We start from the raw sequence: 24,963 nt of genomic DNA, 5'->3' as shown, positions 1-24,963 counted from the left end.
TGCTTTAGCTGAAGCCAGTGGGTGTTTTGCCACTGATGTTGGCATAGACAATGTTTCTGCTGTTTTCTTTGCCTTCAGAAAAAAATAACCATACTCTTCTTTCTGATGATTTAATGCTATTAGTTTTGAACTAAATGGGATACACCTCCACAGGCCTTTATGCTGTTGTCTCTAGAATATGAATTATTGAGTCACAACTTGTTGAAAAATCTGGTAATGGCTTTGTTGACTTGAATTTTGTTATAATATGACAAAAAGCCAACGGAGTTTAGCAATGCACAAAAATATTAAAATAGTGATAGAATTTTGGCATAACCTAAGGAAAGGATTTCCAAATTATGGTGATTTTAAAATCCTACATACATAATACTCACTGTATTTTATTCTAAAATGCTACAGTGCACAACTGTAGCTTTTTGTTCACTGCTAGTTTGATTACTACTGAAGCCATAGGAAAGGAGTTTGTGGGGTTTTTTTGCCAGAGGTGGAATGAATTAGGAACAGCTTAGAACAGCTTGGAGCAGCTCCCTAATTCATAATTGTATTGGGTTTATATCATATAATCCTTAAACTTCATATGAGAGTTCTTCCATCTTTCTTTCCCTTTCTTCCTACCCAAGTCTTGTGACATTTTTTTTTTTTTTTTTTTTTTTTTATAATTTTAAACAAATGTCAAAGTTTATTTTGAAAAAACCTGTTTGTTTCTGCAGGTATACTCCATCCTCCCAACTCCGTAATCAAGAAGATGCAAAAGAATGGCTACGGTCCCATTCAGCAGGAGGACTTCAGGATACTGCTGGCAATTCTCCATTTTCATCTGGGTCCAGCATAACATCACCCTCTGGAACTAGATTTAACTTCTCACAGCTTGGTGAATAATTATCTGTTTGAATAATCATAGCAATACATTGTGTGTCTTGAAAATAGCATATTACACCATATAATTTTCTTTCAGCAGCTCCAGTCCCTCATTCAACATCAGGAAGCACTTTCATTGAAATGAGTGTGACTAATTAGCATTATTATCTTGTATGCCCAAAGGTGGCATACTTGCAGTAACTCTTTGAAAATACTTCTCTGGGATTAATCAGATGCCTTAATATAAATTATGAGCTATTCAGTAATGCTATTTGTTAATATCACACATTGGTGTGTTTAAAGGACTTAAGATGTTGCCTACCTGTTTCGTAATATTGTTTTGAAATCCAAGCATATTACTTACTGTATGCGCCAGTCTCATCAGTTGAAGATATTTTATCTTTGTACGTATTTTTCAGGTGGCTTGTTGGAAAGTTGCATAAAGCTCAGTCTGAAATAATATATAGAAGTCAGAAGAATTTTAAATCAGGAAAAGATACCATTCCTTCACTTAATTACAGTGATAAAACTAAACACTTTTTAAATGAAGGAAACAATAAAAGTTGATTGACAGGATCCATAAAGCACTGCAGATTTTGGTTGACCATATCAGCAGCTTGAAATAACCTAATTTAAAGTGCTAGCAGCCCTCATCTCTGGTGTGCTGCTTAATATTACTTTGTTGCCTTTGCAGTGTGTTTAGGTATGTAAATCAGTCCTAACAGGATATATATATTTATATATTGTCTTTAAGTTAAGTGACCTTTGGAAAATACTATGTCAAACAGACGTTTTCTGTTTCTTTTTGACTTTCAGAAGCCCCTCCATCTTTTCTAGAACAGTAAAGAAGTAATATGCAAAACAGCTAAGCCTTGTGAACTAAGTTCTTGTGAACTCCATGTGTCCTATGAATCTGCAGCAACTTACATGGTCACTTGCTTCTAGTGCAGTTTTCAATTGCAGCAGTGACATTTCAGAGCCTTTCTTTGAATGTGATGAAAAGAAACAGATTAAATAAACAGCTTTAAATAAACTGACACTTAACAGAATTTCAGCTGAATATACACACAGTGTAATTACATTGCCAACAGCTAACAAACTGTCATGAAAGTTCATGAAAGTACCTTAATGGTAAAAAAAAAAAAAAAAAAAAAAGTAATCTTGGGCCCAGAAAGTTAACTCTTTATGGAGAATATTGAAGATTATTCACATTAAAAATCTTCAAAAGCTATTTGGCCACAAACAATTAACCATAAAAAAGAAGATATTTTTCTGTGTTCGTAAGAAAAGAGCTTGGAGATCTTGGAGTCAAGAGAGGTTGCTGTGTTTAACTTAATAGCAAATGTTGATATGAAAGTTGAGCACCTTTAAACTGAATTATCTTTACAATAGTCTGTATCAGTTGATGCTATATAGAGAAACTGGCAATGACAGCACACTAAGAGGAACCTCCCAGTTGGAACAGCAATTTTGTTGTTCCTTTTTTTGCACAAATCAACTAGTTCTGAGTAAATAGCAGGTATAGTTTTAGCACAAAACTTCTTTTAAAAAATGAGAAACCGGAGTAGATGTTTTGCACTCTATACAGTGGTTGAGAGAGTATTGGGAAATTTGATTTTTTATAATTCTTAGCTCCTCATAGTGGAAAGAAACAATTCTGAAATATACAACTATTAGGAAACTAAAGCTCTTAACATTTGTGACTTAAATACATAGAAAAATGTCATTTTTTGAGAACTTGAAGGCTTTGAAGGAGATAGCTCATAAGGCCTGTTCTATATAGGCCAAACACTAGTTTAAATTCCTTCGGGCATTTTAGTCCTTTTTGAGGAAGGACTGTTCCAAATTAAATGATGGTTAATTAGTACATGCCTACAAGGTGTTCGTGAGTTGACTGAGCTTGCCTGTAGAAGCTTAGACACATCATGCAGTGTTTAAAATGACCTTATTTACTTGAGTTTGCTTATTCATGAGCTTGATTTGCATACCTCTTATTTTAATTCATTAAATTTAGAAAAATAATGAAGCCTGGAGTGGATGACATCAAAAATTTGTATCTTAAAGAAAAAAAATAAATTTGGTAGTTAAACAAAAATTAAGTATTAAAATTTGTGGTCATGCAAATAAATTGGTGGTTATTCTTCACTTTATAGCAAGCCCAACCACTGCAGCCCAGATGAGCTTGTCAAATCCAACCATGCTACGGACCCACAGCCTTTCCAATGCAGATGGTCCTTATGACCCCTACAGTGATACACGCTTCAGGAACAGCTCGATGTCCCTGGATGAGAAAAGCAGAACAATGAGCCGGTCCGGCTCTTTCCGCGATGGCTTTGAAGAAGGTCGGTAAAAAAAATACGTGATGGTAAGGGAAACGATCAGAAGATGTCATTCTCACATAAACCAAGTATAAATTTGGTGCTTCTCAGTTCAGCGTAGGGGTCATTTTGCAGCACATTCTCTATGAGTGAAGCTCTTAGTGTTAGATAAAACTTCAGTCCTAGTCATTGTTCTGATGATACTCATTCAGTGATCCTTCTGGTTGGACATAGAAAAGCTTGTAAGTGCTGTGCCTAGACCATCACTGTTCAAGAAATTGTTTAAACACATCCTCTGCTTCATTTTTAGTGATCTCAAAATGACTCTAGTTCATGCTTCAAGTTAACATATTAAAGTGTTTCCCTGAATAGGGCTATTCTCTTGGACCTGGGCCTCCACACTTCTTTTTGTAATAGAAATAATTGGTGTTAACCAGACTGTTGTTTCTATCCTGGCTAATCTTTCCAGTATTTAATCTGCATTCAAACTGACCTTACTTTTCATTTCTGCTGAATGTCCTGTGTTGATATCACACAGCTTCCACAGAAGGGACCTGAGTAGTTCTTCAAAACATCTTTTTAATCCCTTGTTGTCTTTTCAAATGCATTATCATACCTGATACAAGAAGCCCATGTAAATATAAGAAGAAAAAGTAATTTACCTATAAATAAATGTTTACTTTGATTGCTACTGATCAAGCAACCTTATGGCTGTAGCAGGAGTAACTATGAGAACACGTTACAACCCTCAACTGTTGCACTTTGAGAAGTCAAGAGTGGGCTGAGCTCTGGAGTGGTTCATAGGAAGGTTGGTCGTGGGAAGCTCTTCCAGCATTAGCTCTCTTGAGTCTTACACCTCCTTTCTGGCAAGGATGGGGAGCTTGGTTGGTTATCAAGTACTTTGCCACTACAGGTCACACAAGCCTTGGCTGGCTTGCTTCCTCCACAGCTGAAGATCTGCACTTGCTCAGCAGTGTTAATACCAGTGGCCCACTGTTGCTGCTCCCCTAGAGCCAGGCATGCCTGGGGGCCACCCTTGAGTGCTTGGAGGGGCCTTTAAGAGCCCCAAGGTGCCTTCCTGGAGATACTGGTTCTCCCATCAGTTTTCTGCCATAGGAGGAGGTAGAAAATCCGTATTGGTTATGGCTCTGGAAAGATGCAGGGCTAATTCATTATTGAATTTTGCCATGTAGCTCCATCTAATTGTATTTTAGAGGCCCATGGCTGAGGATCTTCATTAGGGGTTGAAAACTATTAGCATAATATTGTAGGGCTGAAAAACTCAGTTGCTGCCAGAATTAACTTTTGTTTGTGCCATGCTCTCAGAAAGCTAGATAATCCTGAACAGTCAAAGATTGCCAGATACTTGAATTCCATTTTGTGGTGAACAGTCCTGCTTTTACTAAAGAGTTCCTTAATATAATCTGTGAAGGGATTTAGATCACTGCATCTGTGTTATTCTTAGATTTACTGAAAGAACTACTATAGCAAAGCTTACACAGGTTTTATTGAAGACATCCTCAAAAAAATTGTAACCTTAATCTTTTAAAGTGTGCTTAAGATCACAGCAAATCCATTTTGGCATGTTGGAGGTTAAACTATCTCTTAGAATTCAGAAATTGTTGTCCAGGAAAGAGGCTAGTTTGAAGGAATATTTAATAAGTATTACATGTTTGAGGATGAACCATTTGAAAAAAAAAAAAAGAAAAGGAAAAGGGAAGAGTTACATGACATGTTCTGCAAAGTACTTTTCATTAATTAAAAAAAAATAATAAAAACAAAGTCACAAGAAAACTCTACCAAGTTATGGACCTGACAGCACTGGAAAAAGATAGAAGGCAGGAAGAGCCTGCTTATTTCGCTCCTGCTTATTTCTCAGGGAATCACAAGTTACAAGTGGGCAAGTGGTTCTGAATATGGCATATACATTGTCCTGTGCTTTCAAACCTGTAGATCTAATTCACTTTCACAGAATGAGAGAACAGATCGAAAAGCATGGATACATAATCACCTTCACCTTGAGAGAATAGATCAACAAGTATTACGGGAATTAAATTTGTGGTTAATGAACAAATTGATTTTACACAATCAGCCAGTGTCAATGAAGCATAAATCCAGGTGTTAAATAAAGCTTACCAATTTACTTCTTATTTTTTTATTAGCACATAAGATTACAAGGCATTTTATTCTTATTAACATCAGTAGGGCCAGGATTTATTCTTAAAAGCCTTTTTTTTCTTTAGTTTCCGCAGTACAAAGTACAGTCATGTTCCTCACAGTGCAGCATGTAGGTCGAAATGTTAGTCAGCCTTGCAGAGCGTAATTCTTTCGGTAGGAAGGGTTTCAGGACTGGAGAGATGCCAGCAGCAACAGCCTCCCAACTAGCCAGAACTTCAGGGGAAAAAAACACAGCCTAAAACTGAAGTGGTCTCTTGGCTATCCAATTTCCCCGCTTCCCTGGCCATCAGCCTTCCCCAGGAGCTGTGCTGCTGCTGGCTTCACCCCAATACTTCAACCTCCTACTGAGAAAGGAATTAAATTCCTTGTATTTGGGGTATAAATTTGTATTCCTTTTATTGCTACTGACTACAGTACCTGTCGTTCTTTCTGCTCTTTGGACAGTTGATCATGGCGAGATCGTTTCTTTTCTAACATTAAAAATGATATGTGCTTGCATATGCATTTATAGTGCTTTAAAATAATAGCTCCAAAACAATTTGGGTTTGTAGCCTGCGTGCAGATGCATGTTAACTGCAAAAAACAGGAATCACATCAAGAACGTAACTGCCTTCAGGCTCCTAATTAAATAGCCTTAAAGTAGCCATCTGCAGATACTTTAGAAAGAAATTGCGAAAAAATATTAACTCTTTAGTTGTCCTTTATACTAGAAATCTCAATTTATATACACATTCAAACAGCGTGGCAGTGATGTTTTACAAGGCAAGAGTATGATTCCCAGAGTTACATGTTCTTTCACTTTTTTTATTTTGAGTCTTCTTTCCTCCTTTAAATCCCAAAGTGATCTTAAAAATTGCAGTTGATGCTAACTCAGAAATGTGTGTGTCCCAGTCCATTGTAAGGAGATCTGTTTCTTCTCTGGCCAGTTGGTATGGCTGCTTTTTTGACTACATCTCTGCTAGTAAAAACTGCACAAAGGAAGACTATAGAGAGGCAAACCAGAAAAGAATATGTTCTCCGTATGAGTCCATTGGTGCCTTTGTGTAATATTGCCTGTGCTTTGGGCTTTTCATCTTGAAAGAGGTCCTGAGGGTAAAATGCAGGTAAAAAGAAAAGTGACAAGGAGATCTTAATGTATAGCATCTACGATATGAAGAGAGCTAAAATAGAGTGGGAATCTTCAGCTTGGAAATACGATGACTGAAGGGAGGTGATAATATATAATTTAGTGCATTATAAAGAGGTCAGTTATCCATTACTTGTCATACCACAGGGTGTGGAAAAACTCAAGGAACTCACTGACTGGTTCAGTGACAGGTCTAAAACAATTGCAAAGGATTCTATTTCTAAACACAAGAAGAGTTTTTTGTTACAGACAGAATGTGTCGGTGGGTTCAGAAGCGGTTAGGCAAGTTAATGGTAGAGAGGTCACAGCAACTATGAAAAATAAGGGTCTGACTGCAGTTTCCATCTCAGGGATTTCCATCTCTGATGATTCCCAGAAGATACAAAGATATACCTGGGGAAAAATCACCAAGTATCTGCCTCCTTCTTGCATTCGTTTCCCTAAACATGCGCTGAGGTTGCAGCCAGAGATGGAGCACACGATTAGACAGACCTGTCTGACTCACGCTAGTTATTTTTATGTTCTTTCTACAGTCCTTAACATCTAACTATAAAGATAATTTTAATTGAAAATACGATTAACCAGAAAAAGCAAATGGGTGTGAGTCTTTTTCACTTTCTTGTGGGTTTTTAAAATTGTCTTAAATTCCTCTAGAAGCCACCTTAGACTTTGTTTACTTCTCTTTCCAGCCTTGCCTTAGGATATAATGTCAATGGGAAAGCAGAGCCCATTTATTATGAATGTAGGAGAATTGCAGTAGGTAATTAGAGCAAAATGGCAGCTTTTCTGAACTTTTTTTGGGGGGCTGGAGGTATTAGATGGGGGATGGAAGTGATTTAACATGATTTCATATGATTTTTATGAAGTTACCTGAAGTTTGAGTGGAAGTTTCAGTTAAATGTATTTTGTTTCTCAAACTAAAAATAAAGATAATTTTACATGCTTCAGTAGCAGAAAGAATAGCTTCAGGTAGTTCTTTTTAATAGCATAATTGAAATTTAAATGATGCTATATGTAAATCCTAATACTGGGGTGATTGAGAATCAATGTATATGTATATCTTTTAGCAAATGTATATTTAAATACAAAAACTTGTTAAAATGGATTCTTTTCAAGGAAAGGTTTTGTAGCCATGTTTTCACTTGGGTAATTTTTCTTTGAAAGAAAGAACTGGGCCTTGTTAAAGAAATGTCTTTGCTTTAAAGAGAAAAAAATCTGCAAGGATAGGGAATGTTCAGCTCATGGACACCCATGATACCACTCCCTTGTCATCAGCAGAAGGAAGTTACAGCTACATCCAGAGGAGCGTTCAGAGCCCCAAAAGCAGACAATGGTTTCTGCCCTGGGTGCTCCATGTCTTCCTCTGGAGCATCTGGTTATATACCAGAGCTGGCTATATTGGTCCTCTCGGGACATCTCCATCTTGGTCTGCGAAAGAAAACAACCTGCCCCCTCAGGCTCATCTAAAACTGAAGATGTAGCAGTCAGATATCTTCCATAATCTCTCCCGCATTTCAGTTAATTTGTTGCTGATGAAGCCCTTTTGCAAGGGCTTAAAATAAGCTGTCCAGAGAAATCTATTTCTGAACAAATCTTCACTGAAACGATTCTTTTTAATCTTCTTGACCACATCTCATTCCCCCCAAAACAATTATTTGTTAAAACAGCTTTACCGAATCAGAGTTTATGGATTGTATTACCTGGCCATGCATTCTTCAAACTTGTGCACTATTGGTGCAGTAATATAATTAAGTTTATGATGGATGATGAAATTTGTAAAAGTATTTCTTCAGTAGGCTGGTAGTTGTCAGTGGATGATCTATGATGATTCCACTGTGTGGTTACTGTATTTATATTCATTGTGTTTATTTTCTTTCCTTTAGTGCATGGTTCTTCTCTTTCTTTGGTGTCCAGTACATCATCTATTTATTCAACAGTGAGTATATTGAAATGAATAATTTGGGTTTACTGATCAAAATAATTGAATTGACTGGTCTTATTCTGCTAATTATTTTTGCCATTCGAGAGGAGAAGAAAAAGCATTTTTCATTTGATTGTGTTCTGAATGCTGACTGCAAAAGAAGTGTTTATGTTCATAATGATGTCTGTGGGTATTTAGCAGTATCTTCATTAAACACAGACATTAATGGCCTAAAAGCAGCAATTTATTTTTTGAGTCAGTATTTTACAACTACACTGTATAAGTTTTGCTACAAAGAACCTCAGTAGATCTGAGGCAATTTAAACTTCATTACCTAAAGCACCCCAAAATTTGCTGAATAGAGCCATTCCAGCCCTGTATTAATGATTTGCTACTAAATAAGTTTTACATTTTTAATACACAGAATTTAACAGTTCTAAAGAAGCCATTGTGCCAGTAATATTTTCTCCAGATGTATTCATTTAGATTATCTGATCCTAAAATAAGGCTTACTGGAGTTTGAAAATACAGGGAGTTTTTTTTAAACACATGTTGGCGTTTGCTTATTTTCTTCTCACAGTCTCACGAAAGATTTTCCATGTAAATGTATATTATGGAAGACCGTGTAAATTACAACTATACGTGTGCTGTAGTGGGGAGGTGAGGCTGCAACATGCAGACCTGTCTTGCCTAGTTTTTCTCTAGCTAGTTGGGGTGATGGCAGCAGCCCAGGGGCATGGCAAGTTCCAGCCCACACAAGACTGTACAGAAGTATTTGGCACTGATGGTTAAATCCCAGTGGCTTCACTGCTCTGACTATCCAGGCTAGCCAGATTAAAGGTGGTTTATGTATTCCTGGCATGCTATGATCATAGTTTGGGGGATTTCTTAAAGCACAACCTTTCAAAAAACAGTGGATAATAATTACTTCTGAAATACCTGTTAACTGAACGGGATCTTCAAATTGTTGTGCAAGTATGATGTAGCTTCATGCTTACCACACATTCACAGCTGAAACAAGCATGTAATACAAGAATATGTGGAAGAACTTGCTCTTGGAAGGTCATACCTAACTGTCTATGAAGTCTGTCAAGCCAGCGTAGTGTTTTTTAGCATTATTTTACATGTTAGGAGGCTACATGTGTAACATGGCCTTAAGACGTTGATAATAAATTGAAAATATACCACCTTTCATTATGACCTTGCTTCAAAGCAAGGTCCATATGAAGCCAAAACAGATAACATACCAGAAGGATGAAGAGCAGACCTTTTCCTCTGGTTTATAACCCTGAGAGCCACAAGCAGAGCCCTCAGCAGCTGCTGTCTTTGCTTCTGGTTTATGTTCTTGCTGCCCAAGCACAAGCGGCTCCTAATAGTGTGGTTTGATGGGTATAATTTTCATGGTGGCTGGTAGTGGACATGTTTACATAAGGACAGCGGAGTGTGTAACTCCTTACCATATACTTCTCTTTAGCTGATCTCTTTGGTTAGAAGCAAGCCATAGGAGCCACAGTTTTATCATGCAGACCACAACGGATGGTCGGTACATCCACTTTGCATCCTTGGTTAACTAGTGTGTCCTCAGTTTTTCATCACCACAGTGCCTAGGCAGCACCCAAGTGGAATTTTTTATTTTTTCCACATCACTTTGGAATGCAAAAACATGATCTCCGTCCTGTGGAGAGCTGAGCATCAGAGGAAGGGAATTGCCTAGGATCATCCTTGTTCTGTGACAGTCTGCTCTTCAGAGCCTCATGCAGTCCCTTATGCATGGAGACAGGACTTCACCCTTCCACAGCTCAGACTCCACGGTGCACTGGTCAGCAAGCTGAGAAGGGGAGCCCAAATTCCTTCCGGCAGGGAGAAGAACTGTACTAGCAGCCTGGTTTGTTTTTCCTGAAGAACGAGTAAATTAGGAGATTATTTTAGATTGAATATGGAAGTGGGATTCCAAAAGAAGAAATTCACATTAGAGTTTTTGAATTTTTTTTAAAAAATTAAAAATTTGATGAATTTGTCAGGCTGGTTGTGTTGTAATATCCTGATGTGTTTTCCTCTGTTTTTATTTTATAGCCTGAAGAGAAGTGCCAGTCAGAGGTAAGAGCACCCCGTGTTTAACAGGCGTAATTGTTCTGTCAAGACACTCTGCATTTCTTGTCTTGCTATTTTATTTCTCCATATTATGATGCAATAAAGTGCTCTCTTTAAAATATATAGATTCGCAAGCTGCGAAGAGAGTTGGATGCATCCCAAGAAAAAGTGTCAGCTCTGACAACTCAGTTGACTGCCAATGTGAGTACAACTCTGAGAACAAACACTAACAGGGAATGCCTTTAATGCACCAATTACTACCCCAGTTTTTCTAAGTGACAAAAAGATTTCATGTGTATAAGGTTCGGTTCATATTACCGATGTGTTTAAAAAAAATGACTGCCTGTATGTGGGACCTTTCCAAATATAACATCCTCTGTCCTACTGAATTGTGTTACGCTTTTCTTCACATACTGAATTATAATATTAATTTGGCTTTATGTATATGTAAACCATCTTGAGAACCAGTGTCTTCTCTTTTCTTAAGTCTTTTCTTAAAAATAGCGTCTTGCTTTGACATTTTGGGTGGGGTGAGATACAGATGTTATAATTGGTAGGAATAAGAACCAGTAGGAATGTGGGTTGAAATGCATTGTATTTAGCTGTAGCATGAAGACATGGGCTGATGGCATGATAGATGATAGTGGCATAAGAGGTTCTGAGAACTAATTTAAAGTTATGCCTAAAGAGTGGAAATGCTTGATTTTTTTAACTAGTGTAGACAAGACTTGTGCTTGTTTGCTCGGAGGAATTTGAGGAATAAGTAATGTAAGACACTTGTAAAAAAAAAAGATTTGGGGCCAGGAGGTGTTGAGACAACAGCATGTATGACCCTGAGCAAGTTTATTTATGTGGTCTGTGCTGTAGTCACAGATAGCAGAAATCTGCAAAACAGAAGCTTACTAGAAAAATAAGCAGTTCTAGAGTAAATAAGCTAGAGATGAATAGTAATCAAATCATACTGACATCCTAGTTGGTGAGAATGAGTAAACATCAAAACACATGGTACTGAAGAGGATATTGCTGTCCATCAGCTCTCTGAATAGGTGGGATATGAAACTTGGCACAGTGAAGGACAGCTTTCATCTGAGCAGTAACACCTATCACAAGGAGGATTCAAGGGGAAATCTACTGTGGTGTTCACTGCAGGCATCACAGTGCTTCAGCCAGCTTGCGAAATGGAAAGGGAAAACCAAGAACTCAGTTAATAGGGAAGTCAAATAAAAGGGCTTTGAGTGCATGTAACCACTCAGTCACTTTCCCAAAAGGAAAAGAAAAAATGGTAAAAATCTCCCCCAAAATCAGATCTTATGTTTACCTTTCAAATACAAAGGGGACTGGATACATGAGTTGGTTTTCTCCCAGAAGTTTCGTTTACATGTGAGAAAACAGGACCAGACTCTTGCATATACAGAGTTTTATTGTGGTGTTAAATACCTCAGATTGTGTCCTTCAAACAAAGAACTTGTCACCTGTGCCTCATCTAGCTCTGCCTTAGTTTTGCTGCGTTCTTCTGCATGCAGCGTTCAGATTCAGTAGGGTGTTACTCAACACAGGAGTTAGTAGCTTGTCTCCAAGAGCAGTGAGTAGCACAGGCTACTCTGTGCCTGCTCCAGCTGCCATAATTTGCCCAAGAATTTATGTGTGGTTACTACCACTGTCTTTGCAGAGAATAGTTTTTAACATATGCTGTGCTGCTGTACATTTTTGTTTCGGGGTCGTTTTGGGAAGGGAGAGTGTTCACCCCAAAAAGTTAGCATCATTTATTATTTTGGTAATTTTCCATTTTTGCTTCATTCACTTCGCTAAAACTTTAAAGTTTTTTATTTGTGATATTTAGACTTGGACCTGCCCCTTACTTGTCCTTAAATTAGCAACAGTCTGCTACAAAGATGTTGCTATAACTGTCCTAGTAATACATTTCAGTCTCTAGCCAGCTCTTTTCAGAGAACATCTTCTTTTCCCTTCTAAAAGGCCAGGTCTGTTCCCCTAAAAGTTAAGACTAATTAATCAATGCCATTTGTTAAGACACTGCTTTATGGACATTTTCTTTACACAGATTTTTTTTTTAAATAAAATGCTTTTAACTCTAGACAATTTGAATTCATCTCTTTATTAACTTTTCCCTCAATTTTCCTATATAGGCATTGCAGCTTTTGATGCTTCTCAGGCCATCAGGGGCAAGAATTCAAAAAGGTTTTGCTCCAACTAGGAAGTGAAGATAACTCTTTTCCATAGCTCACTGAACAACTTCCAGATAGGAATAATATCAAGATGCCTGGTCCAGTTTTCAAAGAGAAACTTTTTTCTTAAAGTTCAGGTCAAAACGTTAAGGGTTTATATCCCATTATTAATCCATGTGGTTCCACTTGCCCATGTATTTTTTGCTTTTGCAAAGTCTTGCTGAGGATTCCTGAATATCAGTTTTGTTGTTCCCTGTCCGTCCTCGCCAACAGAAGCTTTGCAATCTCTGTTTTTAAAATAAATATTTAGGTTTTCATACATGTGTAGGGTGAGGGTTTAAATTACTTTTTGCTATTTTCTCACAGTCTCTGCTCTGCTTATTTTCATAGAGGCTGATGGGAATGAGAGATGCACATCCCCATGTTATTGTACTGCTCATGTTTGTTTTCATTGTGAATGTGAGAACAGTTATTTAGGACAAGTCAGCTGTGTGCTGCTGAAGAATAAGTCTGGAATAGCTCTGTGAAAGGTTTTGCTGTTCTGTATATATTTAGGTGAGAGAATGTCCTTTTCCGCTTGGAAAGATTTCACACAACTTTACTTGTCGTTGTGTGTGTAGAATTGTTTTTAATAGAGAAATAAAATATTTTAAATAATATTTTATATGGTTAGTATAGATTGTTATGGCTAATGAGAAATAGGTATTGAACTATGCCTGTGTTTAGTTATTTGTGCACATGCATATAGATATACATGTATATCTATAAAACAGACCCATGTCATCGCACCAGAAACAGAGTTCCTTTCTATCAAGTTCCTTTCCATCTTCTCAATCTACTTTTCCTTCCTTTTACTTCTCAGTCTTTTTCAATTCCTAGCTGATATCCTCAATATAATCAACATGCGGTTCTCAGTGCTTCTTGGGAAAAGAAGGATGGGTAGTTGGCCAAGCACCAGGAGGTTTTGGATGATTATTTAGCACGCGGATCTCGGTTTCAAGCAAGGTGCATGCAAATTTTGGACAAGCCTTAGAGTTATGTGCAGGTGTATCAGCTGATAAAGCATCTTGCAGACTGGCTGCAGTGCCGCAGCAGTTCTGCCTCCATCCTTGTCCCTCTCTGCAGAGGAGGCATCTCCAGACGGAACTGACTGACCTTGCTTTCAGAGTTCTCCTGTTGGGATAGCACAGTGAGGAGCTCCACCTCTGTGTCTTTCAGAGTCTTTTTGTTTTAAATATCCACAAGCAAAATAAGTGGTCTAGTTGGAGGGAAGTTTCTGCCTGGCTTTCCTTTATTTAAAAACTTGGTTTATATTTTATTTACTGTTTTCTATTTTATTTTACTTTTTAGGGTATCCTCTTAAAACTTATAAGTGACATTTTGGGGTTTCTTTAGATCTAAACTTTTTGCGAAAAGCTTTTTGGCAGGAGTTAACTGTGTGAGGATACCTGAAAACTATCACCAAGTAACCTTATACATGTTAATAATGACCCACATAAAAAGTCAAAGTTCAAGTCTGAGTTCAAAAATGCAACAGCAGGAGATGTTTAGAAATATGAGTGGATTTGTCTCTTTTTCCTGTCTACATTTTGTGATGGGAGGTCTCTTTATGTCGTTGCTTGCAATAGCCTGAGGACATGGCTAGATAACCAAGGACATCCTTCCGTGCCTTTCTGGTATCGGGAATACTTTCAGGTGACAAGATGTATTCTCTGAAGTGTCTTTAAAAACCTCAGTTACTTAATCCGTGAGATGTTTCCAAAAAAAAAAAAAAAGAAATTGAATCTATTTCAACAAATTTGCAAAATGTATTTTCTATTTATCACAAAATCCAAGCAGCTTTAAACAACTGAGAAAAAAAACATGAACTGGATTAGTTTGAGATGTGACTCTTCAAAGGGCCTTTACTCCTAGGGACCCAGGAGGGGGTTTTATTCTTGATGTATCCTGGATGTCGAGTTGCACATTTTGCCCAATAATGAGAATTCTGAACGGGGAAAAAATCTGTTGGATTATGTCTGAGATAACCGTCCTGGCTGTTGAGTATCAAAGAAATGTATGTAGCAGCTGACTGAGGAGCCATCTCCAGGAAATCTCCTACTGATGTGCCAGGTCACAGTGTTACTCCTACATCTGTGTTTCCTGAAGCATTTGGTAGCAGCAGATGCTGAGCATGGTTTAGCCTAAAACTGCATCGCTGCGTAGTGTGCTGCTAGTAGCAGTTGTACATGGAAGGGCTGTCATTTTCTAAAATTCTGAAATTGGTCTGTTACCTTTGGCATTTCTCATTTTCCACAATTAAATTGTTCCTGTTAATTCATTTGCAAACATTTTCACAGTATGTGCCCTGCTCCTTTGACCTTTTCTAATCACTTTATTTTCTCTGTATTGTTTACACAACAAACAATGCAATGCAGTAGGTGGTCTGTTTAAATACCTGCAGAAATATTCTTGTTTTGGGGGGAGAGAACAAACTACTTCTGTATGGTTCAACTTTCAGGCTCACCTGGTGGCAGCATTTGAGCAGAGCCTGGGCAACATGACGATCAGACTGCAGAGCCTGACAATGACTGCAGAACAAAAGGCAAGCTTGAAAAGTGTTTGGGGAAGTCTTAACTTCTGCTTCTAGCATTGTTGCTCATGCTTCTTTTGTAGTTGTGGGGGAAAAAAAATTACATACACTGTCCACCTTAGTTTCCTCAATTGTGATGACAGAGTAAAATGTATTAAAAATTTTGTATAAAATACTCATTTTCTGCACTGGCATGTTGTGGCAACTGATCAGGGTGTTCCTACAAATTGTTGCTTTGGACACAAGTCTTCAGTATTGCATATTTTTGTAACAGATTTCTTCTCAGTGCATCCATACGTGTGCATGTTCAAGAGAAACACCAAGAAAAATCTTTGCAAGGCAGGCAATATTGGATTTTTGGACAGTGTGTTTGACTGTATATTATTTCTGTATTACAAAGCATGGACTTTTTTTGTGTGTTGTAATAACAAAGCTATTTTGCATCCTGTTGAGATTGTGCTTCCCCAGGTATACCAAACCTCATTTTCATCTCGTTGTATATATATATTCCATAAATTGTCTATCAACTACCAATGTTCAGATTGAAATGTGGCTTCTTTGGAACAGTTAGATCCTCCAGTCCAACCATGACCCTCACCCTGACCGTTCCCAACTCCACCAGATCCCTCAGCGCTGGGTCAACCCGACTCTTCAACCCCTCCAGGGATGGGGACTCCCCCCTGCCCTGGGCAGCCCATTCCAACGCCCAACAGCCCCTTCTGCACAGAAATCCTTCCTCAGAGCCAGCCTGACCCTGCCCTGGGCAGCTTGAGGCCATTCCCTCTTGTCTTGTCCCTTGTTCCTTGGTTCAAGAGACTCATCCCCCCTCTCTGCCCCCTCCTGTCAGGGAGCTGTAGAGGGCCAGGAGGTCTCCCCTCAGCCTCCTCTTCCCTAGACTAAACCCCCCCAGTTCCCTCAGCTGCTCCTCATAAGACATGTATCACCGATTTTTTTTTTTATTTATTTATTCAAGGACTCAGAGCTGAACGAGTTAAGGAAGACTATTGAACTACTGAAGAAGCAAAATGCTGCTGCCCAGGCTGCCATCAATGGAGTCATCAACACACCTGAGCTCAACTGCAAAGGTGAGAAACTAGCACTACGTTTAACAACTGTGCTGTGCTCATAGGACTTCAGACCTCTTGGTAATAGCTCATATAACCGTTGAGATTTACTTGTTTTGGATGTGGGGATTTGAAATGGGTATTGGTGTAAACAGTGCAGTTGATTCTGCGCAAGTAAATGGGTATGTTAAATACACAGGAAGGCATTTTAACAAAGCTACTCCACCTTGAGTGTGAGCTCACTGAATTTTTTACTATAAGCATGTAGTAATTCACCCATCTAGACACTGATGTGAAGCAGCAAGGAGCAGAGAACCCCATTTCAGAGCTCTCAAGCACTTGGCTTTATTTTCTGTGGTGTTTTCAGTAATTTCCAATATAAAGTCTGAATGCAGTCCTGTCTGAACTCACTTCTCTTACTTATCCCAGCAATCTACACTTCTATCAAGTTTCCTACATAATTTTGACACCACCTCTATTCACATGCAGGACCTGGAGCTGCTCAACCCACAGACCTACGGATCCGAAGGCAGCACTCTTCAGATAGTGTCTCCAGTATTAACAGTGCTACCAGTCACTCCAGTGTGGGAAGCAACATTGAGAGTGATTCAAAGAAAAAGAAGAGGAAGAACTGGGTGAGTGTATTTTAACAGATTGCGTGAGGTTTATATAAAATTGTTGGAACATGCAGGGTGAAATCTAGCCTCTCAGCTCCTCCTTCCTTCCCTCATGCAACAGGTCAGCACAAGGACTATGCACTCTTTAAATCCTGTGTAAACTCTCTTTTGAAGGCTTAATTGAGTTGTAAGTGATGTGTATGCTTGTGTTGACTCTGTCTAGGATTGAATTTTAGCTTAATAGCCAAAAGGCCAGTATTAAATTAGAAATAGCTGTCAAAGATCAATTCTGGCTAAAAGTAATACGGTGTCCAACCCCTTAGGGAAAACTCAAAGTCTGTTATTAAAGTAAAACAAATCCACAATGAGAGATCGTTCTTACTTTATTTTTTTTTCTTTTTGGCTCATAGGGCTTTCTTTTAAGTGAACATGTTAAACACTTCAAGAACTGTGTTTTGAACATTACTGTGGAGTTCTACAACAAAAAACCACCAGTCTTTAAAAGTTTGTGGTGCTGGACATTTCTTTTGCAAGATTTTGCAATACTTAACTTTCATTTCCCATTTTTCCTTATTTGCTTATCATGTAGTGTGTACAAGGTACCCTGTACAGAAGGAAAGGTACATAATATTAAACTCCATTTTGAGTTAGACCATAACTGCTTTAGTGACCTAGTCTGATTGTAGTTTGGACTAAAGTCCCTAGATCCTTTATTGTAGCCAGTAAAGCAATCCACCACTTCCTTCCCACTGAATTTAAATCTCCCTGCATCTTTTGGGTGTACAGATAAATCTGTATAGTTACAAAATGTGGTTTGAGCTGGTAAAAGGTTGTTTTGTATTTGCACAATATCCTCTCAGAAATGTTTATAAAACTCCTGAACTGTAAGAAACAGCTTCCTGAGCAGGTTCTTGGGTTTTATTTCTCTTATCGCCCTGGTTTAATATTGATATTTTGCCTGCTCCTTCATAACAGCAGTGGTTCCACTCTGCCCCTCAAATAATGGGTTGAATTGAAACAGTGTCATCTCCAAATCCTTCTTGTGCTGGGTTATACATTAGTTATAGACAGAGTAAATTGCTGTAACTTTTAAATTGCCAGCCACTCTTAATTTGTGACACAAACCTTTTGTAATCATTAAGCCTTGGTTAAGATAAACACTTAAAATTTTTACTTCAGCTTCTATTCTTTGTTATTGTAACCTAGTAGATATCCTACATCAGCCTACACACCCTCCTCGTCAGACGACTATTTTTAAAGAAGGTTAAGGAAACATCTTACTATAAAGAGAAATAAGTAAAGTTTTCATGAAGTAGAAGAAGCAGGACACTATTTTTATCTTGTTATTAAAAATGCATCATTGCTGTAAAATGAAGATTGGAAATTAAATTAGTCATTTACCAAGAAAAATATATAAGTTGAGTCTGATTTACACTTTGTTTACTCCACAAATACTGAGGAAGTTCTCAGCCAAGATTTTCTTGCTATATATCGAAAACAACACAGCTGTCCATTCAGGGCTGAAACACCAGATTTTCAACATTTCTCACCATAGGAGTCTTTGTCTAGTTTAAGAATAACTTTCAGCTCATATTAAGCCAGCCTGTTTGCAACATGTAATTTGCAATAGCTTTAAACACTGCTTGTAGAGTGTCCTGAGTTAGAAGGGACCCACGAGGATCATCAAGTCCAAGGCCTGACTCCACACAGGGCAGCCTTAAAGTTAAACATTGTCCAAACGCTTCTTGAACACTAACTGTTGAACTGTAACTTTGGGATAACATCAGTTTAATCACATGAATATTCATTCTTTTTGTTGTTTTGAAAGTGACAGTCACATTAAAAAAGGTTATTTTAGTTGCAGATAGGTAGAGAAGATTCAGTCTTTTCACCTGGTGAAATACCTGTTCCTGTGACGAAAAAGACAATATTAACTTGGCTGTTAGCCAGAACATTCTGTCTGAGCCAAGGAGAAAATATAATTTAAGTGGTTAAGAGATCTGGGTCTGGTGTCTCCCCCAAGTAATTAAAAAATGACTGTATGTTGTCTGAAACACCTGGTTTTGGAAAATACAGGGTTCCAGTTTTAACGTAACTGTTGGTCTTTGTTGATTATTGGTCATGTTTATCTTAGAAATCCAAAGCTTTCCTTATCACTGGCTTTATCTGTTAAAACATGTCTTTTTTCCTTCCCCCGCTTCCTTTCGCTTGCGCTTCTTCCGGCAGGTCAATGAGGTAAGGAAGACCTACTTTAAACTATGAGATACAAAGCTAACTCATCCATTTACATCACTAACCATTTCAGCATCCTTAACCTTGTCTGAGCCACGTTACATTATAGCTGCAAGTTGTTACAACATCACTGTAAAGCTTGTTGCACTGAACAGAATTTGCTCTAAAATAGTTATCTTAAAAATAGGAAGCATTGATATCCAGTCCTATTGACCTTATTAATCTCATAAAATAGTTAAGGAAAAAAGCTTTTTTTATTCTTTTTTTACCCATATTAAAATATAAGTGAGTATGGCTGTATCATTTGGAGTATTTGCATGTTAGAGTTTTTACTCTGTGGCTTTTTTTCCCTGGTTTCATCCTTAATGATGTGCCTACTGTTGTGGTCTTGTTTTTTCAGTTACGCAGCTCCTTCAAGCAAGCTTTTGGTAAGAAGAAATCTCCCAAGTCAGCATCTTCTCATTCAGATATTGAGGAGATGACTGATTCTTCATTACCTTCTTCGCCAAAACTACCACACCATAACTCCACTGTTTCAACACCGTTGCTGAGAGCTTCCCATTCCAATTCTCTGTAAGTGGTTTTATAATATTTAAATAGAAAATGGAGAGGCATCTTGCTGCCTTAGTAGAGGAGAGGAGAAATATCGTGCTTTGGAAAGATCCAGTGTTTTCCATGCTAGCTTTATCGACGTCTCTAGGCCACTTTACAGAAACAAGCAGAGTACCCTACATTGTCCTGCACCCTCTGGTTTCTCTGTCTAATCATCTGCACATCTGTATGGAGGAGTCTGACAGCTGCTCAGCTCAGTGCACTGCCAGACCCAACTGTTCGCCGTGAGGCCACAGCAGACGACACAGTGGGCCAGACAGGATTATCCTGTAGATCGGAGCTGGCCTGTTGCCACTGCTCAGCCCTTCTCCCAAGCATCACTTACCTTATCTCCCAGAGGAGGGTTGTGTTTTGCCTTAAGTGTTTTGTGTAAAATCCTTAACCCTGTCATACTGGCAAAAGAATGAGCAAAGATCACACTTTCACCTACTGCCTATTTTGAATGTTCTGTAGTCAAGGGAGATTACAGGCAGAAGACAGGAAAGCAGAATTTATATATTCAGAGAATTAAAGATATGTAAGCTGATTCCCAACCCAGTGCCTTTGCATCAGTGTCCAGGAAGGCAAAAATCATTGCATTGTTACTGTAGTATCATTTAATATTCCACTGGGGTGCTCTCTCAGCAGAACATATTTAGTATGAAGAGTATTTATAACCAGGGTGACCTTGGAGTGCAGAATTAATTGGATTTCTTGCTGTTAATGAAACAAGCCAGGCCAAGTCTGGGATTTTGTTTTCTCTGTTAGCTAAGACAGTACATATTGCACTAATCTGCCATGATGGGTTCCCAGTTAAGTTGACAAATTCGGATAAAGGTAAGGATTTACTGGAAATCAAACCAGCATGGTTTAGTGATACAGCTGAACTTCTCTAACAGCTTGTGCCTGATGAATGGAGATCATCCTCTCCTTTTTTTATTTTGTATCTCCCAGCTGCCTGTGCCTGCTACTTCACTTGCACTGGCTCTGCTACTTCTCAGACAACTCCTCTGAGCTGATGCAACATGCTAAATTTTGTGAAAAATAATTTGACGGACATGTGAACAGTTTTTTTTTGCCCAGGTTGCTGGGTTGGCTCAGCTCAGGGGTCTGGTCAGACTCAGCTGGGTGCCAGAGCTGGCATAAGCATGGGGGCATAACAGCAGCACAGCCAGGAACAGGCTGGGGAAGAGGAGCAAGAAACAAATGTTCTCCTTTGTGTAGCAGCAAGCTATTGTACAAGCTTGTTTATGTGACCAAACCATAACCTTCTGCTTGTGTTTGTGTGAGAATGAGATGTAAACTTCAAAGTCAGGACTTCTGCTCTGCTGCCTAACTTATTTTATGTTTGTGGGAAAGTCACAGGCAGTCGTGAGGCTTCTTTTTGACCACCTGTAAAATAAAGGTAAATAACTGCCTTACCACACTGTTTGTGTCTAAACTCACGTTTTAGAACATGCTTGGAAAACTATAAACCAGATTTTATGTTAATTCTGTCAGCTTTGTTGCTTGAGTGAGATAAATAAATACAGAAAGTTGACAGCCTTAGAACCTTGTAGATGTCATGCAAAGTTTCCAGCCTGATTTCAGATCAAATGCATCTGAGTGAATACCCAAACTTGAAGTTTTGCCCATCACCTGTTTTCACATGAAGAAGTGAAAACAATAGCAAGTTTCCAGCTATATAATAGCGATGAAATGTTAGTAGCAGATGATAATCCCTCATGATGGTTTTTTGATTTTTTTTTAAAGCTTCTCCAGTCTCTTGAGCCTCATTCAGTGAGTTTCTGGTGACTACAGCAAATTGTGCTTTAGAAATCTAAGGCCTGAAAACTGTCAAATGATGATCCCATCTATCATCATTCAGAATGCTGTGTGCATGCGTCTCATCTTGACATGAAAGCCAAAAGGCTAAACATGAGAAGAGAGTAAATATGCAAACTGCAGGAAAGCTAGAGCACAAGTAAAATTTGTGTATTTTGGCTTAGTGGCTTTTTAGTGGGGAAAACATCTCTAATGAACCTGATTTAGGAAGAGGCATTTTATATGAAACCTCCCTCAAAGCATGCAGCTGTGTAGTTGATCTTTATATAGATACACTTATGAAAGTGCTGAAATGTTACTCATCCAGAATCTTTTTTTTGTGGGAGGAGTGAAGGAAAATGTCACCAAAAATTTTTTAAGCATGAGTGCTTTAAAGTGAGGAGGAATTTATCACACTTGAATAGGTGTAGAGTTCCAAAGCCCTCCAGAACAGTTCAGGGAAACCCAGCTGTGCACACCTGGTGAGCTTTAAATCTGTCTGTAAACTCATCAATCTCCAGCCAACTGCTGTTACTGCCTGCACCCCCTTAATTTATTTAGATTTTGGCTTTAGAAATTTTCCTTTATGGCAACTACCATGAAAGAAATGAAGACTATCCAGTAGTAGGTGATTTCCAGAATTCTGTTTCACATGCTGATCAAAGAAAAATAACCCTCAGACATATTTGTTTCACTAGTCTCTTATGTTTCCATGACCTATTTAATATCTGATTTATGGTATCACTAATCCAATAAGCCAACACTGTTCCCTGCTTCCCGCAGAATAAAAGGGGTTTATTCCTCCTTTACTCATAAATGCTGGAGAAGCACCATCTGAAAAGTAACAAATGGTCTTGTTCAGTGACTGTTTTTCACTCTCCTCCAGTATTTCTGAATGCACTGACAGCGAAGCTGAAACGGTCATGCAGTTACGAAATGAGCTGAGAGACAAGGAGATGAAGTTGACTGATATTCGTCTAGAAGCCCTGAGCTCTGCTCATCAGCTTGACCAGCTTCGGGAGGCGATGAACAGAATGCAGGTGAGAAATAACCACCCCAAATATTTCAGTCTCTGTTGGTTTGTTAATGCTTGGCCAACCTGCCACACAGTAAAGATCTGAAGGAAGGTAAGTTTGAAGTGTTTGAATGCTCACTAAAAGTTGTGTTTAGCTTTGTGCCAGTGTTAAACCTTGTACCTTCATTAAAGGTCAGCTTGAACGCATGAGTTCTGCTGCCCTCAGCTCTGCAGCTGTACCTGTTTCAACCCTAAAAACCGATGTGGAGATCGTTTTGTTGACTGTCAGCAACCTCTTAAAATGTTCCCATGCTCTCTGCTTTAATGTAGCTCCATTTCAGTATTTAATAGATTCCCACATGTTTATGTTTTCTAGGATACTTTGAAAAGTTTCATGGAAAGGACATTGTAATAATTAAAATAATTAGTTTATTTAACTAAATTAAAATATTATGAAAATGGCATTTCTGCTAATCTACTATTTAGTCTCAAGTTAGTTACATTGCTGTCTTTTATGCATGTTTTCACTGTGCCTTCTAACTCCTGACTTGTCTTTTCAAGAGTGAGATTGAAAAATTAAAAGCAGAAAATGATCGGCTGAAATCTGAAAACCACGGCAGCTGTAGCAGGGCTCAGTCTCAGGTTTCCATTTCATCCTCTCCAAGACATTCAGTGGGTCTCTCTCAACACAGTTTGAACCTCACGGAGTCAACCAGTCTCGGTGAGTTTAATGAGAAAGGCAGTGGGCAGGTTTTATCCTGCACTTGGAAGATTTGGTTTGGTTAGCCATGGAAAAATGAAAGCATGAAAATAAATAACAGTTGAGGTGTGGAAATATGTCAGGAGATGGCACAAAGCCTTCTTTTAAAATGTCGTCATAGGCCTGCTACGCCCTAGATCAGAGTTGTCCAATTATGACCTCAGCTGCAAAGAGTCATGTTTAAAGCCATTTAATGGTGTACATTTGCCAGGGGATATATTGTAGGAAGGAAAATAAAGAGTAACTGACTAATAATTTTCAATGACCTTCACTTTTTAGGAGCGATACTGATGTTTGGTAGGGAAGTCAGTAAACCTGGTTCCTGTGTTTTACCTCAGGGCATGTGAAGCCCAGATGTGTTGTGTTTGACTACAATAAACATGTTGGTGAATAGTCTTCATTGTTATTAAGAGACAGCTGTGAAGCTGTTGATGTTTTCTGTTCACAGACATGCTGTTAGATGACACTGGAGATGGCTCTGCCCGGAAAGAAGGAGGCAGGCATGTCAAAATAGTTGTCAACTTTCAGGATGAAATGAAATGGAAGGAGGTGAGTTGTGGTTTGTCCTCAGCTCTGACATATAAGTGTCTTTGGAATGTGCCTGGGAATTCAAATCCAATTTGTTTTGGAGGATTTTATTTGCAAAAAAACTTTTTAAAATTTTCTCAGCAAAATAGTTCACTGGTGTATCACTAGGGCACTCAGCTCCCTGCCACTTCCTTGGAACTGCGGAAAGCCAATACTGCCAGTTCAAGCTGTCTCATGGACTCACCTGCAGTAGCTTTTTATTTTGCAGTTTCTTTTTGGTGCCATCAGCACTGGCCACGAACAGTGTCAGTAGCACAGGTTAGCTAGAATAGACCATGTGTCAGCGATGTAGGTGATAATATTTAAATTTAAGCCTTTCAGTAGTGTCTCTGAAAGCCAGGCCATCGGCATCAAGGAGGTTAGCAGGCTAATCTGTACCTTGGGATAGCATCTGTTTAAGACTGTATCTCAAAAAGCTGCACAAAGCTCTTGGGCCTTTCTGTTAAACTTAAATAAAATTTTAATTAATAATGACAATGATCCTCTGTGTCAATAGAAGGTGCACCGAAATGCACCAATATTGTGGAAAAACTTAATGGGTCTGAACTGGGAGATCTGTACCTTATTGTTCTAGTTCTCCTTTCTGATACAGGTATCCCGTCTTTCAGATGTTCTCCATTTGTGAGTAATTGAAAGAATTCTAAATGCCCAAATGCATTTCAGATACTGTAAAACTGCAGCCCACCTCATGTGTGTAACACATGCATGAATATACTACACAGTCTTTACCAAGCACTGACCGTGCTATCTCACATTTTGAGTACCTGTAAAAGTGTATTTAAGAAATAATTTGGTGTCTTTTGTAAAGGGAGGGGACAAAAATGTGAATAATCAGAAATAAAATTGACTTGGCAAATTTTTCCATTAAATACCTAATTTGCATTCATAATTACAGCCCTGGATAAACAAATTACCAATAAAGCTATATTGCTAGTTCTGTGGGACTCCACTGTGCTCACAGTCAGTAAAGTTACTACATGGAAATGATTCCTTGTGTTTTAGTTGAAGTCTATGATAGAAATTAGTTTTTCTTCAGTGAATGTTTC

General features: G+C 38.4%; 1 protein-coding gene across 5 annotated transcripts in view; it reads left to right on the top strand.

The window, feature by feature from the left end:
* Positions 1 to 24,963, top strand: part of NAV2 (neuron navigator 2) — a 420,599-nt gene that overhangs the window by 379,542 nt on the left and 16,094 nt on the right. For 3 of the 5 annotated variants that reach the window (XM_074918582.1, XM_074918578.1, XM_074918583.1), the window contains 12 exons: positions 711 to 871; positions 3,012 to 3,200; positions 8,364 to 8,416; positions 10,475 to 10,498; positions 10,619 to 10,693; positions 15,176 to 15,259; positions 16,221 to 16,332; positions 16,801 to 16,946; positions 19,561 to 19,733; positions 22,441 to 22,594; positions 23,131 to 23,290; positions 23,778 to 23,878. In XM_074918582.1, the coding sequence (XP_074774683.1) occupies positions 711 to 871; positions 3,012 to 3,200; positions 8,364 to 8,416; positions 10,475 to 10,498; positions 10,619 to 10,693; positions 15,176 to 15,259; positions 16,221 to 16,332; positions 16,801 to 16,946; positions 19,561 to 19,733; positions 22,441 to 22,594; positions 23,131 to 23,290; positions 23,778 to 23,878 (1,432 nt within the window). Of the gene's footprint in view, positions 1 to 710; positions 872 to 3,011; positions 3,201 to 8,363; positions 8,417 to 10,474; positions 10,499 to 10,618; positions 10,694 to 15,175; positions 15,260 to 16,220; positions 16,333 to 16,800; positions 16,947 to 19,154; positions 19,164 to 19,560; positions 19,734 to 22,440; positions 22,595 to 23,130; positions 23,291 to 23,777; positions 23,879 to 24,963 lie in introns of all 5 variants that reach the window. The other 2 variants (XM_074918581.1, XM_074918579.1) reach the window with 1 other exon arrangement.

This window comes from Athene noctua, chromosome 14 (assembly GCF_965140245.1).
Source record: "Athene noctua chromosome 14, bAthNoc1.hap1.1, whole genome shotgun sequence".
Taxonomy (NCBI): domain Eukaryota; kingdom Metazoa; phylum Chordata; class Aves; order Strigiformes; family Strigidae; genus Athene; species Athene noctua.
This window is presented reverse-complemented; position numbering and strand designations above follow the sequence as displayed.